At 48.9% G+C, this 20,439-nt stretch overlaps 1 protein-coding gene across 1 annotated transcript; it reads right to left on the bottom strand.

Annotated features, from left to right (window-relative positions):
* Positions 1–5,292: 5,292 nt before the first annotated feature.
* LOC124501908 (keratin, type II microfibrillar, component 7C-like) lies at positions 5,293–19,337 on the bottom strand. The gene is given in 6 exon segments (XM_047066357.1): positions 5,293–5,446; positions 6,979–7,199; positions 8,761–8,886; positions 18,730–18,894; positions 19,123–19,218; positions 19,326–19,337. Coding segments are annotated over 6 exon segments (774 nt in total).
* Positions 19,338–20,439: the final 1,102 nt, after the last annotated feature.

The following is a 20,439-nucleotide window of genomic DNA, read 5'->3' as shown; positions in this document are numbered from 1 at the left end:
GCACCTCTGTTATCCTCAAGGGTCAGGGTTTGGGAGAGTCCCCAAAGTCACGTGGAACAGAAAAAGGTCTAGTCTGGGGTCAGTAACCGGGGCAGGGCCCCACAAGCTTCCATGGTCCAGCTGGTGTCTGAACCCTGCGTGCACCTTTAGTGGTCATTTCACTAACACACTGTTGCCTCCCAGAAAACATCCCTGTGCATATCTGTCAACTGATGGATAACGAAAATTAGATTCATCAGTCACTCAAAACTTAAGGAAACATCACTCACTGCTTTGCTGGGGAAGACTCATGCCCGAGCAATTTATTAGAATTCCTTCAAGGGTAACTATATGAACATGACTTAAACTTTCAAAAAGCCTTTGATGTGGCTACTTTTTGCTTTTTGAATGGAGTCCTTTTGGGGTGTGGAGACCTGCCAGAGCTGATAAATTACCTCCAGGACAGAAAACAGCACGTAGCAAGACAATGAGGTGGCACAGAGGTAAGGACATAGACTCTGGAGCCAGATGACTTGGGTCCAAAATGGGGCTCTGCTCCTTCCTGGCTGAGTGACCTTGGTTAATTTCCTCACCCTCTCTGTGCCTCAGTTGCCACATCTCTAGAGTGAGAAAGATAAAAGCGCGCCTACCTCATGAGTAGATGGGAGGACTAGGCATTTCATACGTAACGTGTGCAGACGGTGCCTGCTGCAAAAGAATCATGACATGCGCTTGTCATGAGCCCTATTCTCTTGCAGAATATAAAGTGGAAATCCTTCCAAGGACCAGGGCTATGGCCAGCCTCCTGTGTCCATCTGTAAATGATTACAGGCGCACCTGGGGGGCTCAGTTGATCAAGTGTCCAGCGTGGGCTCAGGTCACGATCTCACACTCCGTGAGTTCAAGCCCCGCGTCAGGCTCGGTGTTGACAGCTCAGACCTTGGAACTCACTTCGGATTCTGTATCTCCTTCTTTCTCTGCCCCTCCCCTGCTCATGCTCAGTCTCTCTATCTCAAAAATAAATAAACATTTAAAAAAAGTTTTTTCATTAAAAAAGTGAATAAATATCTTTAAAAATTTTTAACAATAAATAAATAAATAAACAGATTACATTTCCCTCATATTACACTTAGCTGTGTGATCAGAGACAGCAAATAGAGAGAGAAATCTCCACGTATTCCAGGGCCATTGAGCTCCTACGTGCAGAGAACTGTTTCCCCTGTGACACTATGAGGATCTTACAAGTAGCAAAGAAAGTAAGGAGATGGCCCCTCCATCTTGCTATGGCGAAGGCAAGTTCCTGAATACATATCTGTACAGCAGGGCAAATCTCTAAACTTTCAGGCCCGGAAAACTGTAGCAGAAATCTAAACCCACCCCCATCCTTCAGGGCAATAGAAATAAATAATATTGAGAGCCCAGAAGCAAGTGGTCTGAAAAGACCAGGCTCTTTTAAGGTAGAGGATCAATCCAAGGCCCCCCACCCACTAGTATGTCCCTTCTCCCCTCCTGATGGAATTCTGAGCAGGCCAGGACCCTGGGAGAGTTCCAGACCATGCAGTTGTTCTAACCAGCTCTCTGTGCTGTGACACCACACAGCTCAGAAGCAGGCCATCAGGAGTCCAGACCTGAGGCCCAAACCCCAGCGCCATCACTCCATCCCTCCCCAGTTCAGAAACTACCCAATGAACTTCTCATCTCTGCCAACCGACCCCTCCCTTCCCATCGCGCTGGTCTCATCAGCCCAGCCGGGCCCTGATGGCCTTACTTACTCTCAGCCTCCTTCCAGTTCCCACTCCTGGAAAGGCTCAGGAAGCGAAGCAAGAGTGAATGAATCAAGTACATAATACTCCTGAAGCAGAACGGTGACAAAAATGGAATGCCTCTCTGTGTGACCTGTGGCAAGATACCTCCCCTCTCTGGGCCTCAGTGTATTCACTAGTGACATAAAATGTTTGGACCAGATGGCTGCTGAGGCCCCTTACCGATGTAAAAGCTCCATTGGTCCTCAGGAGAGGTGGGACAGGACTAGGAGCTAGAGGCGGGGGGAGGTGGGGACCCCAGATGCCATGTAGCCGTGCGGTGTGCGTGCTGGCTATACCTTCTTTCTGCAGAGTTCACTGTCTGTGGGCAGCTCTCTGCCAGTAGAACAATATGATCGCATCCAGGTACGTGCACATCTCCGGGCATCTGTGTGGAAGCACCTGTGTATGTGTGAGAGAGACTGTGAGCATTTCTACATGTGTGATTGTGTGTGTGAATGTGCACATGCCTGTGTGTCCGTGCTGAAGGGGGGAGCTCTGTGGGTACCATAGTGTGAGTGACAGGTGGACTCATGTGCTGATGGGGGAGGAGGCGGAGAACCGGGCTAAGGCAGGAGTGGTGAGGGTAGGTGCCGCTGGGTGTCATCCTGGGGAGGTGCCCTCTGGCCAGGGAGCCCCAGCTCTAACCCGTAGGGTTCCCTATTTCCCCTCCTGCCCTGTAGACACTCTAGCTCCGGCTGGGGCAGCAGGAGACCAGCTGGCCTTAGACTTGTAGAGCCTTCTGTTAAAGGTGCTCAAAGCCTTTCCCAAGACTCCAGTACCTGAGATATTCATTGCATTTATGTAACTCTTACTATGTTTTAAGGCCTTTGCATATAGTAATATATTTTTCACACAATCCTGTGACAGGGACTATTCTCGTTTTACCGGTCAACTATGGTGCAGAGAGGTTCAGTAAGGAGGAAAATGAAAAGGGACAGATGAACCTTCACCAGTTAGATCCGGGAAGGGCAGGACTGAGACTCAGAAACAGGCAGTGTTTGGGCCAGGGTAACAGCAAGATTGGGAACAGAATCCAGACCCTTCCTTCCTTACTCCAGGCTGGCCTGGCTGATACATTGCAGCTGGAATTTCATCAGGAAGGATTGCGTGTAGACTCATCCAGAGACTCCTGAGGGGTTTCCATGGGGTGAGACAGGTTAATGGTGGAAGAATGACCCAATGCGTCCAAGGACAGAGCTGACCACACAGGACCACAGAGCCTCACTCTACCCGTTCACCCATTCATCCGTTCATATCCACTGCATGGCAGGCCCTAGAGATGGGTTGACAAGACAGTCACTGGCTCTGAGGGGCTTATATAGAGATGCCAACATCTAAGACACATCTGTCACGTCTAAGTGCTATCAAGTATGAGGCAGGCCGGAGCAGAAGAAGGCTGACCCCCTAGTGGTCCCGTTCTGCTGAGAAGTGATGTCTTAACTGGTCGACACCCACCTCCCTTCAGAAGTCACCTTGACTAACAAAGCTTGTAAATAGGCTGGTAAGACTCTCTATAAATGCACCACACAGTTCTCTCCCACCCCAGGCTGGAATGTGGCCCGTGGCCAGGGAAGCCACTCAGAGAATCGGTCCCCAAACCACAAACATGGCTGGTGGCCCACGCAAGACACGCAAGCCTGACCCAGCAGCCCATGGGATCTGGACTGACGTCAGGCTTGGGATTCGAAACGGGAAAACGTGAACAGCCAGCCCTCCGTGGTGTGGGCTGCAGAATGCTCACCATAAACCCAGCCAAGGACTCCAGGTGAGAGTTCCCTTGGCACCTCCCTCCAAGTCCTTTCCTTGACATTATCAGCACAGCAGGAGCTGGCAAAACCTGACCTTGAAGATCACAGAACGTCATTACCTTCCTAGCAAAATGCAGGGAACCTGGAGCCCAACCGCAAAATCTCGCAAAGGGGCAGCTCGGCTCTCAGCTGCTTTGCACTGAGAGTGTCGGTGAGAACGTTTGTTTATACAGTTGGTGTCGGTCAGAATTGGCCAAATGGGGCTGATGTGTGCGTCCATTGGGTCCGTGTCCCCTGCCCCCCTGCTGCGTGGCAGTCCTTATGCCAAGTTTCGGTCTCATTCCTCTTGCATGATACAGTTCTGTTTACCCAGGAAGGGGGCCTTTTTGGATACCTGTTTTCTGGGCAGGGACCCAGGAGAACACAGCAGACATAGTGTACCTTAAAAGGTAAAGCCAAGGCCTCTGGCCAATGACGCACCTTAACCCCACCCAGGGACATAGAAAGCAGGAACCATTGTTCCCCGCATGTGTTGATGATGTAACCCTTTGTGCAATAGAAAAGACTGTGAGTTCACCGAGTGGAAGCTTCTCTCGGGCCTGTGTGGCAAAGAGAGAGCCCAGAGATCCAGCCCTTCTCTGGCCACCCACCACCCCCCGCAAACTGGCCTATCTTCTGCCCCTCAAAGTCCAGTTGCCTTGTAAAAACCCACAGCAAACAACACCATAGACCTGGAAATAGAGGCAGAGCCAGAAGCTCCATCTGCTTCCAAAGACATGCTCTCCCAGCCCACCATCGGGTCATTTGTTAAACTAGAACCCAGGCCTGGGCCACCCAGCTGTGTTCATATCCCCCCGCCAGAATCTTCGAGGGCCGTCTTCCCCGGAGCCTGTCCTCAAGTGCCCCTGCCAGGCCGGCAGAGGGTGATTTGCCCTCATCCCCACCTCCTCCATTCTCTTTGGGGCTGGTTTGGGCCTGCCTCCCCACCAGAACGTCCTGTGCAGGGCCAGAACCAGAGTGCCTGGCTCACTCAATACTGCACCTGACCCTCAGAAGCCATTCGGTAAGTGTCTGTAGGGCGAGTGACTGGATGAATGAAGGCAGCGCTCAGCAACCAGACATGGTGGAATGCGGGCCCCGGGCTGGGGAATAAGCCCGTCTGAGGAGGAATGAACCCCTTCTTTCACTTTCCCCAAGGGTCCTCTGTCAACCCACCACCACCACCAACCTCAGGATCCTGGTTCAGTGACATCACCATAAACTGAAGTCATGTGGACCCACACTCCGCAAGGGGAGGGCTGCTTCCTGGTAGTGTTCGCTCCTTTTATCCCCTACCCCCAAATCCAGCCAACTTCCTACCCCCAAATCCAGCCAGCTTCGTCTTGGCTCTGTACCTAGCTTGAGGAATCCAGGCACAAACAGCCCAGGGGCTCAGTCCACTGAAGAACTTTTATTGCAAAGGAGGAGTCCTAGGAAAATAAGAGTGAAGGGGTGGGGGCAGGTCAGAGGGACAGGGTGCTGGGTCCAGGTAAGCCACACGGCCTCCTCAGTGGCTCAGCATCCGGGCTATCTTCACCCTGGAAACCGGGCAGTCACCGTCTGGTAAACTAGATTCCAAGACTTTACGCTCCGGGGTGGGGGCAGGCAAGAGGGAAAGATGAGGTGACGGCTAGCTCCGTGGGAGGGGGCGTCTGAGACAGAGGGTCAAGTCCTTGGGGCAGAAGCTAGGGTTCTTTTTCTCCAGAGCATGGCAGGAAGGTTCAACATCTGCGGGCACCGCTGCAGCCAAAGCCCCGGAAGCATCCGGGGGAGCCGCAGAGCGCGCAGCCGCCGCCAGGGGCGCTCGTGTCCAGGGCGCCGGAGCCCGCTCGGGGAGGCAGCAGGTTGGCGGGGCCAGAGGCTGAGCCCAGCCCGCTGCCCAGGGCTGAGCAAAGCGCGGCTGTCAGAGGAGAAGCCGTCTTCTCCCGCTCCGCCCCCAGAAGACAGACATACAGACTCCTCTCCCAGAGAGTAGCCTCAAAGACCCTCCTCCTCTCCAGGAGTCAGAGGTGCAAACTCCCCAAAGACCAAGGGGTCTTGGTGCAGACCCCTTCCTCCAAGAAACAGACTCCAGAAGGCCCCCCTCCCTGAACTCGGACACTCAGGTTCTCCCCATGTGAGAATCAAACAGTCTCTTCCACAAGGACAGACCCACAAGAACACCCTCCCACACCCCAGGGCAAACCAACAGAACCTGCCCCCAAAGAACAGACCACAAGACCTCCCCCTTCAACACACACAAAGAATCACCCCCGAGAGAATAAACAGCCCCCCACAAGAGGGAGACACACAGAGGAAGCAGATCCCAAATCCCAAATCCCTTCCCAAGAGAATGCACACAAAGGGGTGTGGGGGATAAGATTGAACTCCTCTAACCCAAGCTATGTCTATTATTTACTTACTGAAGCTTCCTGCCCCAAATCCCAGACCAAGCCTGCGGAGAGAAGGAGGAAGCAGGTGAGTGAACATCCCTCCTGGGTATAATAATCCCCATTCTCCAAAACAAAACTTTCCTGGCCCTCCCCGGACAGGCAGAGAGATGTACATGCCCCTGGTTCTCTCAGATCCCCACAGCCCTTTTGCATCAGACTCCTCTGGAGCTTAAACTCGATCTTTCCTCCTTAAATTCAGATAGTCCGATTTTATCGATGACCTCTTGGAGGAGGGAGAAGGCTAACGACGCTTTCTTTGGCCTAAACTTAGCCTAAAAGGGGAGACCATGAAGGGAACATTTTAAAGGACACTATAGAGGAGATAGCTCAATCATCTGAAGACTATTGGTCAAGCCACACCCAGTCGCTTTCTACCTGTGTGTCCTTGAGGTGGTCCTTTACCCTGAGACTCAGTTTCCCCATCTGTAAAACGGGGATGACAGCACCTCCCTCCCAGGGGTTTTGTGGGGTTGAAAGATAATAAATGCTGCATGCCTGTTGCATGGCGGTTTCCCTGTCCCTCCCCTCAGCCTGGGGTACCCAGCTGGAGCTAGCAGCCCTTGGGTCTCTACTGCAGTCTGAGGTTAAAAGCCAGGCCCTGCCTGTTCCCATAAACCCTGCCTTCGGGGCAAGAAAGGCAGAACTGAGAAGGCACTCCAAACTGGAGACATTATTCCCCCTGGCTAGGCCTTGGTCCTTGCAGCTGCCTCACTGGACAGACTGGCCCCTGCTCTCTGCCCTTGGGGGTGTGTGACCATGTGTCGTCCCATCCCAGGTGCCAAGGGTGCTCCTTAAGGCCCTAAAGGGCCTTAAGCTGGTGGGGAGAAATTGGCTCCAGGAGAACAAGGCCCTGGATCCCCAGGTCTTCTCTCCCCACCACCCCCCCTCCCCAGCTGGTGAGGACCCAGATGGTGACCTCCCTGGGCCCCTGCACTCCTCACCGTGGCCACACCCAAAGCACCGCCCAGCCCCCACCTGCTCTCCTCGTCCTCCAGCAGCTTGCGGTAGGTGGCGATCTCAAAGTCCAGGCCCAGCTTCACGATCATGAGCTCCTGGTACTCCCGCAGCTGCCGGGCCATGTCCTGCTTGGCTCGCTGCAGGGCGGCCTCCAGCCAGGCCAGCTTGCCCTGGGCACTATCTGAGGCACTCTCCTCCTGCAGAGCTCGTGGCTCCCTGGCTCTGTCTAGTTCACAGGGCTGGGGGCGAAGGAAAGAGCACGGATAGGACATCCTTGGCCCCCACCCCCTCCCCCGTCAAAGATCCAGACCCTTCTTGGAGGCCAGAGGGCCAATGAGGGATTAGAGATCACTGTATGGAATGGGCCTTCCTGTTCCAAAAAATGTGTCTGTGTCTGCCCAGCTCCCAGTGTGGAGATTTGGGACCAGCCATCCGAGATGGCTGAGACAGAGCCTTTCACGTCTAATATGGTAACTCTTCTCAAAGGAGCTAGGATCCAGGAAGCATCAAATGCTCCTGAGCACATAATGCTAGGTTTATTATTTCATCAGGGAAACTAACAGGAAGGATATCCTTTCCTCACCAGAAACTAGCCTCCGTAGTCTCTGCAGAAATAGAACAATAATAAACGCTGGCCTTGATGAGCTTTGCTTGCTGCTTAGGAAACTGGGGGTGGGGGATTGGGGGACTGTGATCAGAACAGCAGAGGCCGGTGGCAGACTGAACCATGACAGGCCCATCCATTCACTGTGCCACCCCCTTGAACCTGAACAGCTTGTCCCTCCTCACAGTCATCAGTTCCTGAAGAAGGGAGGACCCCTCAGAGCCTCAGACACTTGTATCCACAGAAAGCAGGGGAAACAGGGAAGAACCCCTTCCCTCTGCAGGTAAAGTATGAACCCAGGGGGCTTGACAGGGCAGCTGGGAGGAGAGAGGGGAGATTGAGAGGCAGAGAAGTCGGAAGAAAGAAAACATCCATGTGGGAACCTCTCTTTCCTAAGCCTAGAGCCTGAGCTGCAAACCCAAATGCCTCCAGAGGCCTGGCTGGAGGCATCCCAAGGTGAAGGCCAAATGTTAACCCTCTAGCAATAGTATCCAGTTCCAGAAAGAAATCCGCACATTGTCAGTCTCCCACAATCACCAGGACCTCTTTCACGGTTTCAGCCTCTCACATCTCTAATTTAGAGACACGGGTGTTGGTACCTTTTGCCTTCCACAAGGATAATAACAGCACCAGCCAAAATGATGAAAAAATGGCAAGAGCCCTCTACCTCTGCATCAAAGGACGCAGCTCAGGGTGGTGGGGTCGATGCACACAAAAGGAGCACGGCCTTGTGTGAAGGCGACAGAGAAGACAGAAGCCTCCCTTCCCTAGCAGAATGTTGCCAATTCCGTGCATTATTTAAAGAGAACCCAGAAAACCGGATTTCTACGGAACGTCTTGCGATTCCCAAAGAACGGCTCAAGTTTAATGCTATGTAGGACAAACAAAGCATGCAGATACAAAATCGCACGTGCGCATGAAAACTGATAGGCAAACAAGCGTACAGATTTATACGTATTTTACCTACGGGTCAGTTACGTGCCCACATGAACTACTACAGAGTCCCAGGCAAAGGCAGCGTGATGTACACGTGTAAAGCCACACTTCCGTTTGTTCGGACACTCACAAAGAGAAATTCTACCCATCTACTCCAGAGGAGGGGGACGACTAGTCGAGCTGTCATAGATAATGGACACCCTCCCACCGTTCATCACTCCCGTGCGCCACCCCCCCCCCCCGCCACCCCCACCCCTCACCTGACTCTTAGCACTGTTCACCTCCGCAGTCAGCCGCTGGATGACCTGGTTAAGCCTGTTCAGCTCCTCCTTGCTGTGTCGCAGGCCCTGCGTGTGTTTCTGCACGGTCGCCTGTACCTCCTCGCACTGTGGGGCGGAGGCAGCGCAGAATGGGGGAGGGTCAGGGCAAGGAGGACACCCAACAAGGGCACTCAACCGAAGCCCGCAGGACAGCTCCAGGACCAACCCCTCCACCTTCCCTCATGAGCAGGTCATCTGACTACTCTGGGCCTCTGTTTCTCTGTCTGGAAAATGGGGATGATCGTCTTTCCTATTGCCGAGGGTTGGCGGGCACACTGGCGGATGCTCTATCGGGTCTAGAGATGCCAAAGGTAATGTCGAAGGGATGGCCCAAAGAGCAACGCAGGCCGATAATCTGTCGAGTCATTGGACTAAGATCACATAGGGTTTATCCCAGGCAATAGGGGTAGTTAGACTCTAGCAAATCAGTTGTGGTCATTCACATAGGATCATGGCAATTAATACAAACACCATTTTTAAAGATCCAGCAGCGATTCCTAATTTAAAAGTACTTTCGAAAATCTCTGAATATAAAGAAACTCCTTTAACTTGATGAATGCTACTAATCAGCGACAGGGATTCAGATTCCAGCTCCTTCGCTAAACCCAAGGCCACTATGGGGAGAGCTATCTAGAAGGGACAAAATCAGGGGGCCTTTTCCCTTTCCTGCACCTGTCCTCACATACCAGCCCATAAACCGCCTGGGCTCGGTAACTGACGCACAGGGCCTTATTCTCTTCAAGGTCTTCTATCTCCACCGTCTCACCTGGGCTCAAGGCCACCGTGAAGTAGGCCAGGTGGGTGTTACTGTCTCCCTTATCCTTCCTTGGGCAAGCTGAAGCTCATTACATCTACTGTCCGAGGAAGTAGGGACCCAGTGGGACATGAGTGACCCTGCCAGTCGAGCTGAGCTAGACTGCGTCTTAAGTGCATGTTCTTTGCTCTACACCCTGAGGAACATTAAAGTCACACACACTCTTCAACCCAGACAACAGGAACTGTTCACGCCAAACCCAGTGCAAATTGCTTTCCAGGGCAGAGGGGGTATGGGAAATGGATATGAACAGACTCCCACAGGCCACCCTTTCCGGGTCCCATTCCCAAAAGCTGTAGACACAGCAGACAAGCTTGTGCCTGGCTAGGTCCAACAGATCTGGGCAGAGTCCAAGACCCCCTCATCCCATGTGACCCAATGTGCCACATAGACAAGTCTCACCATGGTGAAAAGAGCTGTCGTCTCTCCAAGCCTCCGGAGCGCACCTAAGCCCAGCTCCAGCCCAGGGAGCTCCCAGAATCCTCGCCTCTGGGGACAAAGCTGCTCCCTCCCAGGGGGCTTTGTGACCTCACCTTGCAGAGTTCTGACAGGGGCCGGAAGGGGCTGTTCTGTCAGCCCAGGTGGGAGAGTGGAGGTCCCTGGCCTGGAATGGGCCTTGAAGGAAAGAGGAGGAGAGGGAAGGAAGGATCCTTCAGGTGGGGGAAATGCGCAGAGCCAAGGAGTTTGGGCTTATGGGGTGAGAAATGGGGAGCCACAGAAGGTGCTTGAGCAGACCACCACCCTGGTGTGCGATGCAGTTTAGGAAGGCCCGTCTGGAAGCAGAGGGAAGGCAGACAGGAGGGAAAGAGACTGGGTCTGGGGTTCCAGTGCCAAGACTAGGTAGGCATCTGGGACAGGATCGAGCCTCTAAACTGCAGGAGGAACCAGGAACGAGACAGCACACGCTGGTCAGCATTTTCTTTCTGTTTTATAAACTTCTCATACGTGCAAAAGAATGTGTGCATATAACCTACATTTAATGATTTAAATCGCAACAGTAATAAAAACAGATCCTTGTGTACCCACCAGTACCTTTGAAGCCCCACGTGGGACCCTTCCTGATCATAGCATCTTCGGTCCCTGACCCTATCCCATCTCCAAAGTAACCACTCTCCTGGGGTTTGTAGTGAGCGTTCCTTTGCTTTTCTTTAGCCTCCGGTGTGCATGAGTCCCTCAGCATTTGTTCAGTTTTGCCTAACATTAAGCTTTACAAAAATAGGATTACGGGGGCGCCTGGGTGGCGCAGTCGGTTAAGCGTCCGACTTCAGCCAGGTCACGATCTCGCAGTCCGGGAGTTCGAGCCCCGCGTCAGGCTCTGGGCTGATGGCTCGGAGCCTGGAGCCTGTTTCCAATTCTGTGTCTCCCTCTCTCTCTGCCCCTCCCCCGTTCATGCTCTGTCTCTCTCTGTCCCAAAAATAAATAAACGTTGAAAAAAAAATTAAAAAAAAAAATAGGATTACGTTGTTTTTATGACTTGCTTTTCCCTCCCCGACATTCTGTATGTGAGCTTTTGATGCGTACAGCTTGGTTCATTTGTCACTGCTGCGTAGTATCCCAGTGTGTGATTCTCTCTCCATTCCCCTGCGGGTATACATCTGTGAATATACAGTGTGAACCTGTAGGTACGTTTCCGCTGTCGTACTTTGGCAAGAGGATGTTTGGGCTACTGGCAGTCAAACTATTGTTTAACCACAGCTCAAAATAAGAAACGGATTTTATATCGTGAATCCGTACCTACCTACATGCTCACGCACCTAAAGGGAAATAAGTTTCATGAAGAATTGCTCACTCCTACTACGCGCGATGCGTTCTGACTCTCGAACCACTCACCTGCACACGTTCTTTCACTTTGTATGGCTTTATGTTTTATCTTTAGGTTTTCAACAGGACCTTATGTTGAGACTTCATTTCTTATAAATAGGATGTTGATTTTATTATGTATTTAATATGATGAAAATGAAATACCCATGAAGCCACTTATAGACACAAGAACCAAACGTCCCTAATAATTTACACATGCCTACACACTGCCTCCCCAGCCTGTTTCTGCTTCTTGATCTGGGAGGGGGGGCCCTTCCTTGAATTTCTCATCATTCCCTTGTTTCCTTTTCTTCTAGTTTGATTACATGCATGCATGTACCTGTAAACATTATTATTATTATTATTTAGTTTTTCTTGTTTGGTTGGGTTTGGGGTTTTGGGTTTTTTAAGTATATCACTTACAAAAGGACTTGCTTTTTTTTTTTTTCTAATATTGTAGACCTAAGGGTCCTTCACTAGGATTCATAGTATTCTATTACGTGAATACACGACACTTTATATAACTCTATTATTGTTTTGTTCTGTTTTCTCTTACAAAGTTGGTGCTACAAACATTTTCCTAAATGTCCCCGATGGATGTGTGTGAGGATTTTTCTGTGATACACATCTAGGACTGGTATTTCTGAATCAAATAGTGAATATTACAACACAAAAGTTATTTGCCAAAGTCATATGATAAAGACTTATACTTTGATCAGCAATACATAAAAGATTCGTATCTTCTCTGACGCATCTAATTTTCAATAATGAAATGATATAATCAGTCTTATTTTTGATCTTACTTTGCATTTTCGTGATTCCTATTGAGGCTGAATATCTCTTTAAGTGTTTATTACCTGTATGGATTTCCTTTTGCCCATTTTTTTGTTGTTGGGTTGTTTGCTTTATTCTTACTAGATGCTAAGTGTTTTTTATATTTCTATATAAATTTATACTTCTAGATATTAGACTTTGTCACTTATATGTATCACAAATATCACCTTCAAATTTATGGCTTGTCTTTTCACTTTGTGAATATTTTGATAAATAAAAGTTCTTAATTTTAGTGTCTAATTTACCCATCTTTTCTTTCAGATTAAGCATTCATCATGCCTTACGTAAAAATCCTTATTTATACCAACGTCAGAAAGAGAGGGACGCCTGGGTGGCTCAGTCATTTGAGCATCCAACTCTTGATTTCGGCTCAGGTCATGATCCCAGGGTCGTGGGATCAAGCTCTGCATCGGGCCCTACACTCAAGCACGGAGCCTGCTTGGGATTCTCTCTCTTTCTCCCTCCACCCCTCTCCCCTGCTAGAGCTTGCCCACACACACTCTCTGTCTCTCTAAGTAAATAAAAAAAACAAAGACATTCACTAATGTTTTCTTCTAAAGATTTTAAAGTTTTGCATTTGAAATTTATAATTATAGTTTGCTTGGAATTGATTTTGTGTATAATAGAAGGCAAGAATCCAGTTTCATTTTTTTTCCATGTGGATAACCAATGCCATAGTCCCTTCTTTACTACTGATCCGCAATATCACTACTGTGGCATATCAAAGATACAGATCTAGCTATATATATAACTTTATATATTACATATAACTTTAGTTATATATTTATATATAGTTACTATATTTGTATAATATTTACATACAAGAATAGACAAACTGATCAATGAAACAAACTAGAGAACCCCTAAATTGACATATATTATGTACATTACACATAACACATATATATGTTGTTAATATATCCATGTTTTATATAAAGTATATTGTATTACATATTATAATAAAAATATGCATAAAACACATCTAATGTGTATATAATATATATGTATAATATATATGTTATTATATATATTGTTACTATATATATATATATAAAAAATATACGTCAATTTAGGGGCTCTCTAGTTTGTTTCATTGGTCAATTTGTCTCTTCTTAAGTGGATATTACACTGAATTAATAGCTTTATAACTACCTCTGAAAGGGCAAATACCCATTCAAATGCTCTTTTTTATCCCACGTATTCTTTTTTTTTTAATTTTTATTTATTTTTGAGAGAGAGAGAGAGAGACACAGCATGAGTGGAGGAGGGGCAGAGAGAAAGGGGGAGACACAGAATCTGAAGCAGGCTCCAGGCTCCGAGCTGTCAGCATAGAGCCCAATACGGGGCTCAAACCCACAAACAATGAGATGGTGACCTGAGCCAAAGTCCGAGGCTCAACCGACTGAGCCACCTACACTCCCCCCACCCCCCACCGTGTATTCTTATATAGCGCCTTGACTATTCTTGATTGTTATTCTTCACCATAAATTTTAGAATCAACTTGTTAAGACTTATGTAAATCCTTATTTGGAATTTGATCATAGTTGCATTGACTCTGTATATCAGTTTAAGGAGAATCAATATCGTTATGATAATAAAACTTCCCATCTATGAATCTGGCATAGCTCTTCATTTAGTTAGAGCTGCTTTGTTATCTTGCATTTCACATAATGTTTATATTTCTGTAGGTATAGGTTTCTCCCATATGTATTAGACTGGGTTTTTAAGTCATTATTTTATTAATTTTATTAAGATAAAATATACCTACAATAAAATGCACACATGTGAAGCATGCAGTTCAACAGGTTTTAGCAGATGCATCAGATGCGTGCCCCACTTAACCACCACTGAATGAAGATACGGAACATTTGCATCATCTCAGAAAGTCCCCTCATGCTCCTCTGCAGTCCAACTCCCAGACCAGCACTGATCTAATTTCTGTAGATTAGTATTGCCACTTTTGGAATTTCATATGAATAGAAGCATTCGGTATGTGCTCTTTTGTGTCTGATTTTTTCACTCAGCATGGTTTTTTAAATCTTTTCAAATGTATTTATTTTGAGCAAGAGAGCAATGTCAGGGGGGAGGGGGCGTGCAGAGAGAGAGGGGAAAGAGAGAATCCCAAGCAGGCTCTGCACTGTCAGTGCAGTGCAGAGCCTGATGCGGGGCTCGAACGTGCGGGGCAAGATCATGACCTGAGCTGAAATCAAGAGTCAGACGCTTAACCAACTGTGCCCCCCAGGGGCCCCTTCACTCAGCATGTTTTTAAGGCTCATCCATGTCATTTTATGAATCAGCAGTTCATTCCTTTGTGTTGTTAGGTGATTCGGTTGTACAATTATATCTCAGTTTGTCCATTCACCTGTTGAAAACATTTGGGCTGTTTCCAGTTGGGGGCTCTAATAAATAAAGGTCATATGAAAGCCATGTACCAGTCTCTATTTCAACCTGCTTTTCATTTCTTTTGAATAAATACCCAAAAGTGCACTTGCTTTGTCATTTGGTAGCGTATGTTCAGCTTGATAAGAAATTGCCAAACTGTTTTCCAAGGTGACTAGACCATTTTATGCTCCATGAAAACTCCAGCCGCCCCCCACTTGGAATCGTCAGTCTCTTGAATGTTAGCCTTCCAGTAGGTGTTGAGTTTTTCCCAGAGTAGGTTTCCCTGATGACTAATAATGATCAGTAAGTTCCCATGTGCTTCTTGGCCCTTAATACATCTTCTTTTGTAAAGGGCCGATTGAAGTCTTTCACCCATTTTAACTGAATTGTTTGTCTTCTTGTTATTGAAGGATTAGTTCTTTCCAGGAACAATTAATGTAATTATATATGATTGGATTTGAGTCAGCCATCTTGTTCTTTGTTTCTCATTTGTCTCACGTGGGGTTTTTGTTGTTGTTGTTGTTCCTCTGTTGTTCCTTTCTGCTTTCTTTGGAGTTCATCAAATAACTTTTAAATATTTGATGTCATTTATCCTGTCGAAATCTTTTGGTTTACTTTATCATAATAAATGTTTGTTTTTAGTGATTGTTCTAGAGCTAATGCTATACATACTCCCTTAGTTATCAAAGTCTATTTGGAGTTAATACTGTGTTGCTCCCCACTTGGTAACCGACAAGTGCACACACGACAAACAGTACAATTCAGTGACCCGCCTCCCCATCGTCTGTGTCACTTGCCAGATCTTTTACTTCTACAGACGTTACAAGCAATATCACTATTTTTGCTTTAAGCAGCCAGTATTCTTGGGCACCACAAGCATTCTTGGCTCTGTAAACTGATGTTTTTCACCAAATATGGGAGAGTACTCCTTCAAACACTTTTCCACATCACTCTCACTCTTCTCCTTCTGGAACCCCAAGCGTACATATGCTAGATGATTCTAGGTCTCTGAGGCTCTGTTACTTTTTCTTCAATATTTTCTCACTGTTGTTTGGATTAGAAAACTTCTACTCCTGTCTTCAAGACACCAACCCTACCCTCTGACATCATCAGTCTTTGGCCAAGCCCCTTCGTTGAATTTTTCACTTCCATTCCCACACTTTTAGATCCAAGAATTTCTCGTTTTGTTCTTCTTGACAATTTTCCATACCGTCTTGCTAGCTCAATGATGCATTAAAATGTAGTTTTAAGTATATTTTCCACAATTTTAGGTGACTAATGGCAGAAGGATGTTTCAGAGTTCCTAGTCTGACATTTTGCACGAAAAGAAGGTCCTGGTCGCATTTTTCAACGGAAAAAAATAGGCAGGATTCTGTGACTCGTTGGGTGGGGAAAATAGGTATGAAAGAGTTTTAAGCTGGAGATATTAGGAGGAGCTGGCAGAAAGAGGGAAAGCTGATGGAGGGGCATCAGTTCAGGGGGAACTGACAAACTGATTTTAAGGCATTTTGAATTCCAAATATCAGGGCAATATTCAAGTGAAGATGCCCTGTGGGAAACTGGAAACCTTAGAGATGAATTCATTTATCCTCTTGACATGGCTGAGTGTCTGCTACGAGCCAACACTGGGCCAAAAGCTTCCTGGCACTGAAGCACTCCCTCAGGGAGCCCAGAGCCATCAGAACACCCCTCCTCAATGTCCCCAGCCTTGACACTCAATCAAATAAATATCTGGCCTGGCCTTGGCAGCCCCCACCACATTGAATGCCTTCCCCCCACCCAAAGATCCCACCCACCCTTCCTAGGACTGAAATAATGGACAGAAAGATCGAAAGCATAACAGGAACTATGTGACTTTATCTTAAGCACCAACAGCAAGGAGGGAAGGAAGATTCAGGAAAGGAAGGGAAGAGCAAGAGTTCAGGGAAGGGCAAGGTTAAGGGGTGGGGGCTGAGAGACGGTCCCCTTCATGGGTCAGACAGCCCAGAATCGTCCAACAGAATATATACCTGTGCCCCTCCTCCCCATACCCTTTCTCACCCTCAGGGAGGCAGGAGACAAGGAGGGAGAGTCCCACACAACAAGAAATGAGAAGCAGACAGCAGGGAAGATGGGCCAGGGTGAGATCAAGGGTTTACACCCCACCACCAGGGCCAGGCTGGAGAGAGAGCCAGCTGGGAACCTCGGGAGGACGAGCGCGCCAGAGGCTCGGTGTTTCATCAAACCCTGCCAGCTTCACACTTCTTAACCTGTTACCACAAACTTCCATCCTACAGGATCTGATGCCACAGAAATGGGTGACTGAGACATCCCCCACCTACAACTCCGCCTGAGAGCGGCTGACACCTGCACGGGACGATAACAAGTCAGAACCTTCGGCAGCGTGGGGACCAGAACTCCCGCCCTACCAGCCAAGAGCACCCAGATGGCTGAGATGGTTCTTGCTTATTCACATCTCCAAGGATAAAGAAAGCCTACCTGAGCCTCCCTGTGGCCTGTCCTAGCCTTTACTGGAAGGGAGTCCATCTGGTGGTTTAATCTCAATCCCTTCTTAATCTAGTCTTCCGTCACTGACTTCAGGAAGACCTCCCTGGGGACAACCAAGCTGATGAAACACCTGTTTTAGTCCAGAGAGGTATTTGACATCTTGAACGTGGACACATGTGCTTGGACAAGGAGAAAATGAGAGCCTCCCAACAATGGGAAAGTAAGACTTCCACTCCGATGGGTATGGCATGAGGAGTTATCCCCCTCGTGACCCAAGGTCAGTGTTAGGACTGGGCACTAGCTCCCGACAGTGGTCCCAGAAGTAACGTGGTCACCAGCTCTGAACCCAGTCACCAAAGGAATCATTCAAGTTTTCCCAGGTCAGAAAAGAAGATCTGGGGTGCAGACCCCCCAGAGGCTCAGCATCTCCCCAACCCGGTTCCAAAAGAACATAAGGGTCAGGCTCTCCCAGACTCCTCTGGGAAGTGGGACCCGCCAAATGCAGCAGGACACAGAGATCCCTCCACCTGCCCAGGAGTCCAGCTCCGGGCTGCCTCCCCACCCACACTGACGGGCTACATGATCACGAACAATCCAGTCTCCCCGAATCTTTCTATTTGCCCTTTCAGTGTGAGGCCTCCTTTTACCCTGCCTTCTAACCAACAGTGTTCTGGAACCAGTTCACAGAGCCTGTTTGACACATTTCTAGCCAACCCTAAATGCAGTCACAGCCGGCCATGCCGGAAGATTTTACACCACCAAAACTGGCAAACCCTGTAAATGGGACTTTTGTTTCCTTCCGAGAGCTGGTTGTTAAACATTTACCCGCAAGCAATTGCCCCTAACTAAATTATACAAGAGGCGTATTGGAAATCAGGCAGTAGACCTCAGCTAAAAGTATTCTCCTTGGCTTCCCCTCAGGGCAGGGAGGGTCCCTCCAGCTTGGTGTTCTGGGGGCCAGGAGAGAACAAAGTGGGTTATGGTCCTGGGTGTCTCGGTCCATTTCCTGCATGTACCAGTCTCTCCCCTCCCCCAGCTGGGAACACCCCAAGAACAGGCCTCTCCCTTTCATTAACAGAGTCCCCCTGAGGGACCACAACCAGGGACATTTGTCATGCAAACGAGCTGGATCCTGAATGGTGAGATCCATTTGGGGCACTCACTGCCCCAAATGTGATGGGGGGCGGGAAGTGGGGGGTAAATGACCCACACCTGAAACTTGGCATTTCAACCTCATTAATCCGCCTCTGGATCACGAGGTCTGCGCAGTAATCTCCTCCATGGCAGGGTCTCCCCACGCCACATCACCATGACTTTCATTTCCCCATATTAAAGAGAAGCAGAGATTCTCCCGAGGCTCAGGACGGGGTGTCCCAGCAATTCAGACACCACAGATGGTTGGAGGTTGTACAGGGCTCAGCCTGTGCAACCATACATGTTAGTCCTGCCCAGCCACTAAAACCTCAGAGCCGTGTGCCCTTCTGTTACCATCTCTAGGGATCAGAATCCCCAGACAAAAGAGGCTTTGTTAATATATGCCTGGCATCCTTCCCACTGCCATGTCTAGGAGGCAGGTGTCCTATGCCCCTCACCTTGCTGCAGCACCAGGACTCAGCCCCAGCCCGGCTGTGTCTAGCAATGTCATCAGAGTTAGCCTAGATCTCAGTCACAGTGCAGCCCATGTTCAGGTCCCGGCTGTTATCCAGTTTGGTGATGACTGAGGTGTCTGAGATGCGGGCTTCGGTGACTCTCATTTCCTGTGGGGCCGACAGCCATTCATATCACCTGTACCATCGAGAGCCAGGTAGAACAGAGCTCACATTCCCCCTTCACACACACACACACACACACACACACACACACACACAGAGCCACCATTTCAAAGCCTTCATGCCTGCAGACCCCTCTGTCCGCTTCCTCTGTTCAAAGTCTGGCCTGGGACTGAGTGAAGACGGATGACTAATGTCCTCCCTGCCAGTGCTCACCTCCCCCCCTACGGTGTTCTGGAAGCCGATCTCCTCCACCAGGCCGTCAGCATCGGCCTCCTGGTCTCCCTTGCGCACGTAGGCACAATTAAGCTCCTGGAAACAACGCACAGGCAGTTCCTAGTTGTTGCAGAGATTTTCCAGGGGACTCTACCTCCCCCAGGCCAACCCTGGGAAATTTCCAATCCCATTTTCAACCCTACAGAGCCAGTCATGGGCATAGATCCAGAAGTCAAGGGTTGGGGAACTAAGCTCTCCCTCTCACTCTAGCAAAACGTAGTATGTGACTTTGGGGAATTCTTTTATCTCGCTGGGCCTCTCTGTAAAGAAAGATCCAGAGAATCTCTGCCCTGTGGGTCTCCCCGGGTATAAGGAAGAAAATGCCTTTCCATGGGTAGAAATAAAATATGAGCTTATTAACTGACGGATGGAGTACTGGATGCCCCTGAGGGCTGCTGCACGCAAACCCACTCACCGGCTTGATTCTGACAAGCTCATTCTCCGCAGTGGTCCCCAAAGTGACCTCCTCTTCCTACCTCCACAGGGAAAGGGGTTTGGATCAAGAGAAATTATCAGAGATTTGGCTAGTAGTGGAAGGAAGCAGACAGGACCCCAACATGACCTATCACCTCCCCGCCCCCAGGATGTCTGAAATATCCCTCTGACCCACATCTCTGATAGTACTTAACTTAAATGAGCATTACTCATTCTAAAGAGCTTGGTTTTGTTATTACTGTAACAGAATAAACTGACTGCCCGAGCTTCGATCCAGGACGGTGGGTGGAATTAGCAACATGCACCAATGAGTGTGAACGGTGGAGAAGAGGTGACGTCATTTCTTTGCACCCCTAGTAGCTAGCATAATTTTGGAATAGAGTTAAGCGCTCAGAACAGGTCCACAGGGTGGGTGGACGAGTAGGGATAGGGCCCCTATCTTACGTTCATAAGGCAATGGGGAGAGGCTCTTAGCTGATATTTCAGCTTCTCTCCCCTTCCTGTGTCTGCCTGTCACTGCCTCTAATGCTGATAAAAGCACAAAGTGGGTTCACGAAGGAAGAAGTTTCCAAGGCCAGATCTTCCCCCGCACCGACTCGATTCTTGTAGCCCCAGCACCTCCTGCGCGTGGTTAGGGCAGGGGACAGCTGTGATGCAGCAGGGTCACAGGCCAAGGTACAGGTGACGGTGTAGCCAGAACTGTCTCTTCAAGTGATCAGGCGGGAGCTGGATTTGAGGACCTCATTAGGGGAGCTTAAGCAAGATGATCCACAGGTTATGGTGAGCTAGGCTAGAAGAGTTAAGGCCAGAGGGAGAGGAGAA

The sequence above is a fragment of the Lynx rufus genome, unplaced genomic scaffold, assembly GCF_022079265.1.
Source record: "Lynx rufus isolate CCGP_SWC_20201006 ecotype Redwood Valley unplaced genomic scaffold, mLynRuf1.p SCAF_7, whole genome shotgun sequence".
NCBI classification, from domain to species: Eukaryota; Metazoa; Chordata; class Mammalia; order Carnivora; family Felidae; genus Lynx; species Lynx rufus.
The sequence above is the reverse complement of the archived record's forward strand: the minus strand, read 5'-3'. Positions and strand labels throughout refer to the sequence as shown.